At 39.0% G+C, this 8523-nt stretch overlaps 1 protein-coding gene across 3 annotated transcripts in view; it reads left to right on the forward strand.

The window, feature by feature from the left end:
- ROCK1 (Rho-associated, coiled-coil containing protein kinase 1) overlaps positions 1–8523 on the forward strand; it is a 134882-nt gene that overhangs the window by 49028 nt on the left and 77331 nt on the right. For all 3 annotated transcript variants that reach the window (XR_001361160.1, XM_005861605.2, XM_005861607.2), the window contains exons 7-10: positions 2023–2167; positions 2726–2864; positions 4101–4192; positions 6988–7147. Coding sequence is in view for 2 of the 3 variants with exons in the window: in XM_005861605.2 (XP_005861667.1) it covers positions 2023–2167; positions 2726–2864; positions 4101–4192; positions 6988–7147 (536 nt within the window). In the remaining variant the exon portion in view is untranslated. The remainder of the gene's footprint in view (positions 1–2022; positions 2168–2725; positions 2865–4100; positions 4193–6987; positions 7148–8523) is intronic.

Below are 8523 nucleotides of genomic sequence, written 5' to 3' on the forward strand. Positions count from 1 at the left end.
TTGGGGGCGATTAGGTCAGCAGGGGGGCAGTTGGGAGCAGGCAGGCGAGGGGGGGGGCAGATAGGGGGGCAATCAGGCTGGCAAGAGGGAGCAGTTGGGGGCGAGAAGGCCAGTTTGGGGGGCCAGTTGGGAGCGAGCAGGCCGGCAGGCAGAGTGGTTAGGGGCAACCAGGCAGGCAGGCAGGTGAGCGGTTAGGAGCCAGTGGTTTCAGATTGTGAGAGGGATGTCCAACTGCCAGTTTAGGCCCAATCCTAAACCAGCAGTTGGACATCCCCCAAGGGGTTCCAGATTGGAGAGGGTGCAGGCCACGCTGAGGGACACCCCCTTTTCATGCATGAATTTTATGCACCGGGCCACTAGTTTAATTATAATTCTATTGCATTAATACCAGCTAAAATAAATAACAGGTATGTATAGTTGTTTGTTCTTGACAGTTAAAATGCCTATTAGATTTTCACTGTGCTTAACACTATTATGCCCTTTTTCCTTGCTTTCCCATTTTATATTTGTTCTAGAGACCCAGTGCACAAAAATCTGTGCACTTGGTGGGGGAGGGTTCTCTCAGCCTGGCCTGTGCCCTCTCGCAGTCTGAGACCCCTCGGTGGATGACCACCTGCTGGCTTAGGCCTGCTCCCCGGGGGATTGGGCCTAAGATGGCAATCACACATTCCTCTGGCAGCCCGGGAGCCCTCGGGGGATGTCCACTTGCCAGCGGGGAGCAGACCTAAGCTGCAGTCAGACATCCTTAGCGCTGCTGAGGAGGCAGGAGAGGCTCCCACCACCACTGCTGTACTGGCAGCCATCAGCCTGGCTTGTGGCTGGGCAGAGCTCCCCCATGTGGGAGTGCACTGACCACCAGAGGGCAGCTCCTGCATTGAGCGTCTGCCCCCTGGTGGTCAGTGTGTGTCATAGTGACCAGTCATTCCCAGTCTTTCTGCTATTAGGGTCAGTTTGAATATTACCCTTTTACTATATAGGATAGAGGCCTAGTGCACGGGTGGGGGCTGGCTGGTTTGCCCTGAATGGTGTCCCGGATCAGGGTAGGGGTCCCGCTTGGGTGCCTGGCCAGCCTGGGTGAGGGGCTGATGGCTGTTTTCAGGCTGGCCACACCCCTTTTAGGGTGGGGGTCCCCACTGGGGTGCCTGGCCAGTCTGGGCGAGGGGCTGAGGGCCGTTTTCAGGCTGGCCGGCGACTGAAGCTCCCAGCCTCTCCTTTTTTTCTTTTTTTTTTTAAATCTGAAATTTATTTACCTTCTATAATTGAAACTTTGTTGCTTTCGGAGCTCAGAGCCGGGCCGTGGCAGGCGGGGAACCTTGGCTTCCTCCATCACTGGAGCAAGCAAGCCTCCTGCTCGCTTCAGCTGCGTGGCTGCCGGCCGCCATCTTTGTTGGCGGTTAATTTGCATATCGCCCTGATTAGCCTATGGGAAGCGTAGCGAAGGTACGGTCAATTACCCTTTTTGTCTTTTATTAGATAGGATACTCAATTCTTATGTTTTCTTCAGTTTCAAGCATTGTTAAATTGAACAGCTATTTTATTTTATTTTTTAAATCTTTGTTGTTGAAAGTATTACATAGGTTCCCCTTCCTCCCCCGTTAACCTCTTCCAGAGCTCTCCTGTCCTTGAACAGCTATTTTAGTAAAAATAATTAAATTAGCATTTATATATTATCAAATGATTCATATTTTTGGCCCCTCAGTCTATTTGAGTTAGTTTATATACTTCCTCTCTGTGGTTAAGATGGGATTATTATATTGGCACAACTGGGGAAATAATAAATGTTGGCAGTGTGTCTCGTGAGTATTATCACAAAATAAAAATCACTTATGTATACACACATACGAATATACTGCTTACATAATAAGTATATATGATTAAGGTATTTGTTAATTTTTGTTAAATTTTCATTACATTTTGATATGCTATTTTATAGCCCAACAATTTTGAGTCTACAGATTACATGTCATTTTAAATAATTGAGACTTATATCCTAATCAAAATTTGACCTGCAATTCATTTTAGGAAGGTATGGTACGATGTGACACAGCCGTTGGAACACCTGATTATATTTCCCCTGAAGTATTAAAATCTCAAGGTGGTGATGGTTATTATGGACGAGAATGTGACTGGTGGTCAGTTGGGGTATTTTTGTATGAAATGCTTGTAGGTAAGTAAAGGAGAATTTTGTGTACCTCTGAAATAGTTGTTTATCCCAATATTTACCACTTAGTTTTCTTTTATTACAGTACTTACTACATTAAGCAGTGTTGATTTTGTTTATAGGAAACAAAGTGATCCAAACCTTTGTGTGTGTTTTTAAAAACTATTTAGAACAGTGGTTCTCAACCTTCCTAATGCCGCGACCCTTTAAAACAGTTCCTCATGTTGTGGTGACCCCCAATTTCATTGTTAAAAATTGAACATAATTAAACCATAGTGATTAATCACAAAAACAATATGTAATTATATATGTGTTTTCCAATGGTCTTAGGCAACCCCTGTGAAAGGGTCGTTCGACCCCCAAAGGGGTCGCGACCCACAGGTTGAGAACCGCTGATTTAGACGATGAAAGCAACTTTATGTATTTCTTTTTATATATAAAGTGTATGTTTTTAGTTTATATATATTTAGTAATCTTTAAACAGGTAACATTGAGTCTTCCTTTGAAACTGATTTCTTTTTAATGTGTCTTATTGTGCTTTTATTTTCCTTGTCAATTTTTCAGGTGATACACCTTTTTATGCAGATTCTCTGGTTGGAACTTACAGTAAGATTATGAACCATAAAAATTCACTTACCTTCCCTGATGATAATGATATATCAAAAGAAGCAAAAAATCTTATTTGTGCCTTCCTTACTGATAGGTAAATAATCTTAACATTGATTTTACTTCTTATTTTGCTGCTCAGTTTTAAAGGTCTGTATCTGAGTACCTATTTTCAAGTATTGGAATAAAAATGCTACCATTCCCAAAATAATTCATGACAGTGAAACCTAATATAATTTTATGATTTTCTGGATGCCTTTTCTGGGTCTCAACTCACTTTCTTTACCTAAGAAACAGAAATACAATTCTTTTCTAATGGCTAGACCAGATGATTCTTTGTATTTCATTGTTAAATTTTTAACTGGGTTAAGTATAAAAATGATGGTAATTTTATTGAGTCTGAGATTTTTTAAAACATGTTAACATCCCTGAAATAAAGTACATCTTTATGTAAATATAGGTGTTGTGCTGTGTGTTAGGTGCTTGGGGTATAGAAATGAACAAGATACACAGCCGCTGCTCTCCACTACTTCATAGTCCTTTGGGGGAAATAGACAAGCAAATGAGACACTTACTATACAGAGAGATAGGTACTCTGAATTAAATAGTGTGTGCCATAGAATCATGGTGAGGTTCCCTAGTTCAGTCTGAGAGAGTCATTGAAAACTTCTTTAAAAAGTATCATATATCTAAAACAATTTACCTTTTAACTCCTGAAAAAATTGGAACTCAGGGTATTCTTATTGTTTATAAGTACACTACTGGAGAAAAAAAAAGTTGCTGCGTTCCTTTTAAAATCAGCTAAAGGCACATCTTTAAACATTATGTGTTCACTGAAGAGGCCAGAATCATTAACTTGTCTCAGTAAAGCTTTAAGTGTCACAGTAATGTCAATAATTAATTGTTATTGGTTTTTGATTGGTCAGAAATAGTTAATAGATTATAAAATGGAAATTTTAAATTTAAAATGCCTTTCTGAATTTTTGTTAGCTTCTGGTGTGAAGTAAAGTTGTTGGTTGCAAAAAATGTATAACTACCACTGTTTTAAAAAGCTATCAAGAAAATTTACTGTTTTATTTATTACACTTATGAAGCAGGGTGAAATCATGTAGTATCAACAAATATGTGTTGTTTTCTTTAAAAAATTTTTTAGTATTCTCAGCCTTCAACTTTTTTATTTAAGCTGAAAATTATGCTGACAGTCAGTATAATTTTAGGGTGACTTAGACCTATATTTATCCTGCACAGATTTGGCATTATGCCCATAAAAAATTCTAGACAGATGATAATATCTTAAATTATTAATAACTTTTCTCCTTCCTTCTTTATTCAGAGAGGTGAGATTAGGGCGAAATGGTGTAGAAGAAATCAAACGACATCTCTTCTTCAAAAATGATCAGTGGGCTTGGGAAACACTTCGAGACAGTAAGTTTAATTTTTCTTGCATATCACAGTGAATACTTGAAAGTAGTGTAGTCTGTTCAAACTGCCTTGCTAATATATTGTGTATAGCTAATGAAAATCTAAAATACACAGATGCAATATGGGTATTGTCCTAACTTAGATAAAGAGAGAATATTTGATAGTATTGGGAAAATTGCACTGTTACTTCTTTTACATTACACTCAAGATAACAAAATGAAATATATACATGTAATGGAGTTGGGCTCAGCAGTCACAATTTGATTTTGAACTTAGTTGAATTGCTCTTTGTTTTAGACATTAATATCTCATTGTGGGAGAGTCAATAAAAAAAAGGTTAATTAAATTTAAATATATTTCTTGTGAAAATACAAGGTATTCTCTTATTTTTACTGAAACCTAACATAAAATATAAGGTTCTATTATTAATATACTAGATTCCCAGCGTGTGATATCGCGCAAGACCCAGACCCGCTGCGTCAGCAGGACCCAGACTGACTCCCACCACACTGAGGGGAGACTCAGGACCCAGACTGACTCCTCCTGGTGACCGGTTGTGGTCATGACACCGTTATGGCGTCATAACCACAGGCCTTTTATCATATAGATGTTAGTAGAAATTATGATATACTTGATGCCAGTAGGCTTGAAGCTTGCAATTCACAAATAAAAATATGTAGTATGCAAGAAGTTCATTTTCAGTCAGTTTAGGACATTTCCCTATTTTTAAAAAAAGTTAAAACTTTATGATGATTCACAGAAAACCTAGTTCAACATAGCTCAATCAAAATGATAATGGCACCAAAGTTCCCATCATCTTTGTGGATTTGGGAGGCCAAGAATTTATCTTTCCCCTGTTTAAGTCTCAGGAACTTTCTTCCCTTTGATTTGTCAAAGAAATGATATTATATACCAGCCCCTCATTCCTACCATAGTAATAACAAGGAACAGTAATAATGGAAATGAACTCAGCTGTGTGATTTTAGGAACAGTTACAAATTAGGTATTTGTCTTAAGGACTGCCTATCTATTTGAGACTTTCAGGGGAGAAAAATCTTACTAAATTTGAAGAAATAGATTGTGTATATTTGCCAAAATTAGTGAAGTATTTTAGTTATCAAATATTTTAAAAGAAATAGTTATATTGTGTTTGAGTACTATGTATGTATTAAATTAAGCTATAAAATTGACTGAGAAGAGAAAAGGAGAAATAAATTCTTGTGGAAATTAAGAAATTACACCGCTAGACAGAATGACATTGAATGACCTGTTATCTGGACAAGCTACAGTAGCAGCTTGACCTTGAGAGAACTTATTAATACTTATACACTGGGAAGTAAGAAACTTCCTCCTCCTCACAAGTAAATGTGACATGGTTGTTGCCTTCATGTTGCATGAGAAACTTGCAAGACAGAGAGATGAGCAGCGAGCGAGGTGATGAATGGTTGCATTGAAAAGCTCTATGTTTTTATTCAAGTTACACTTAGTAATGTTTAAGAAGGCTGAAAACATACAAATGTGTTTATAAATCTTAAGAAAATTTAAAAGGGGAGTGGAGAAATACAAAGTGTCTTTTGTATTGCTTTAAATTCCTTTTCAAAGTGAAACAATGCATTAATAACTAGAATAACCACACAATAAATGACTCTAAAAAGTAAGGAGGACATCATTTCCTTTTGTGTATTGAAAAGCTGATCATTAATTAGAAGGGGAGGTAATCTAATCAACAAATATTGAACATCCGTGTGCTGAGCACTATTTTATTTCAGGCACTAGGAAAACAGGACTGATCAGCAAACGTTCTTTACCTGTGTAGCTCAGTCTAGTGGAATTGGGGGGTCCAAATCAATGGCATTTTATAATATTGTTGTACCACTTTAGTATAACTGTTTATAGTTATGAAAACTGGTAAAGTGAATTACTTCATTGACTTAAAAGAACTTTATATTTAAAGAATTTCTGTAATTATATAATTCTGTTAGTATTATCATTTCTATATTTTTTAAAGCTCTCTAATGTTATCTATGGTTTTGCTATCATATACTTAGCTTTAACCTACTTGCAAACATTTTAATAGTTTTTCCTAATCCTAATAATGCTTATTTTGTGGTTATTTAAAAAAATAAAGAAAAATTAAAGTATATAGACTTTAATTGTTCTTTTCTTCTCTTTCCTTCTTCCTACCCCTTTCACTTCCCACCTCTAAAATACCAAGAATACTTTTATTCTGAACTGATCTTTCTGACCTGCTAAGTTTTTAAAAATTATATAACAGTTTTAATTGTTTTCAGCTTTCTAATTTTTGTTGGCAAAATTGCTTAACTTTTGCAAATAATAGTTCTTTTGATAGTTTTACCACTTAAATGTAAGTTATAAGATAGTCTTTACCATCTGTTCCTTGGTGGTGTGGGAGCAGGGTACAAGTTAGCTTGATTTTTCGCAGATATCTATGAGCTTTCTGATCTTATTCACTCTTAATTTATAGGTACACAGTATTAAGTTTATAAAGTTACTTTTTCCTAATAATTTGAATTAGAAATAAAGAAATGACAGGAGTGGGATTAAAGACAGAAAGCAGAAAATTTGAAAATACCTAAATAACTAGGCTATAGGTCACACTAGTGAATGACAATGCCAGGATTCATATCTAAGTCTGTATGACTCCAAAGCCTTTGGTTTTCTGGAATACCATGTACCACTTAAAGATTTTCACTATTTAGTATTATATAGACTAGAAATGTAGGGAATCAACAACTAGTTGGCAGTTAAATTTTGCTAATTTTATTTTTATTTTTTAGCTGTAGCACCAGTTGTACCTGACTTAAGTAGTGACATTGATACAAGTAACTTTGATGACTTGGAAGAAGATAAAGGAGACGAGGAAACATTCCCTATACCAAAAGCTTTTGTTGGCAATCAATTACCTTTTGTAGGATTTACATATTATAGCAATCGTAGGTAAGTATGATTTTAGGGATAGGCACTAATTTGTGTTGTATTTTTTTCCTTAGGGTATCTAAAAACTATCTGAAAAACTTTAAAATAGATTTAATGGTATATAAAGAGATAAAATATCATTAAAATAATATATCATTTTTAGCAATGCATGATTTTTCTAGTATTTCATATTTAATTTCAGACTCATCCATGTTCAGGATATTGTTTTATAGAAATTCCTTTTTGAATGATATACTCTATATCTTCAAGTTTAGCAATTAATAGGTTAAAAGCTTCTTTTAATACTAATATTATGGTTAATATTATTATCTAAGGAGTTCTGGTTTTATAATAACATTTTAGAACAATATACAGTTTTCTAGCATTATCATCACTATATTGATACTACCAAAGGCCTATAATTTTTAGTTCTTTGAAATTGTGATTCCTTCCAAAAACCACTATATGAATTCATAATATCTTACAACATGTATGACCCTGTGACTTTAAGCTAGTGACTTTGACCTTTTATGCCTCCATTTTTTCAAAAATAGGGATGATGATTATGATAATAACTAGAGGCCCGGTGCACAAAAATTTGTGCACTCAGGGAGGTCAGGGGGGGTGTCCCTCAGCCCGGCCTGTGCCCTCTCCCAGTCTGGGACCCCTCGGGAGATAACGACCTGCTGGCTTAGGCCTGCTCCCGGGTAGCAGAGGGCAGGCCCAATCCCTAGGTGCAGCCCCTGGTCAGGCTCAGAGCAGGGCCGATTGGGGAGTTGGGGCGCCGCCCCCTGTCATGCACAGAGCAGGGCGGATCGGGAGGTTGCGATGCCACCCTCACTCACGCTCAGGGTAGGGCCGATTGGGGGGTTGGGGCACCGCCCCCTGTCACACTCAAGGCAGGGTCGATGGGGAGGTTGCGGCGCCACCCCCTGTCACGCACAGAGCAGGGCCAATCAGGGGGTTGGGCACTGCCCCCTGTCATGCACAGAGCAGGGCGGATCGGGAGGTTGCAATGCCACCCTCAGTCACGCTCAGGGTAGGGCCGATTGGGGGGTTGGGGCACTGCCCCCTGTCACACTCAAGGCAGGGTCGATGGGGAGGTTGCGGCGCCACCCCCTGTCACGCACAGAGCAGGGCCGATCAGGGGGTTGGGGCGCTGCCCCCTGTCACTCACAGAGCAGGGCCAATCAGGGGGTTGGGGCGCTGCCCCCTGTCACGCACAGAGCAGGGCCGATCAGGGGGTTGGGGCGCTGCCCCCTGTCACTCACAGAGCAAGGCCGATCAGGGGGTTGGGGAGCTCCCCCCTATCAGGCACAGAGCAGGGCTGATCAGGGGGTTGGGGCGCCGCACCCTGTCACACACAGAGCAGGGCCCGTGGGGGGCGGGGTTGGGGC

This window comes from Myotis brandtii, unplaced genomic scaffold (genome assembly GCF_000412655.1).
Source record: "Myotis brandtii unplaced genomic scaffold, ASM41265v1 scaffold154, whole genome shotgun sequence".
Classification (NCBI taxonomy): Eukaryota; Metazoa; Chordata; class Mammalia; order Chiroptera; family Vespertilionidae; genus Myotis; species Myotis brandtii.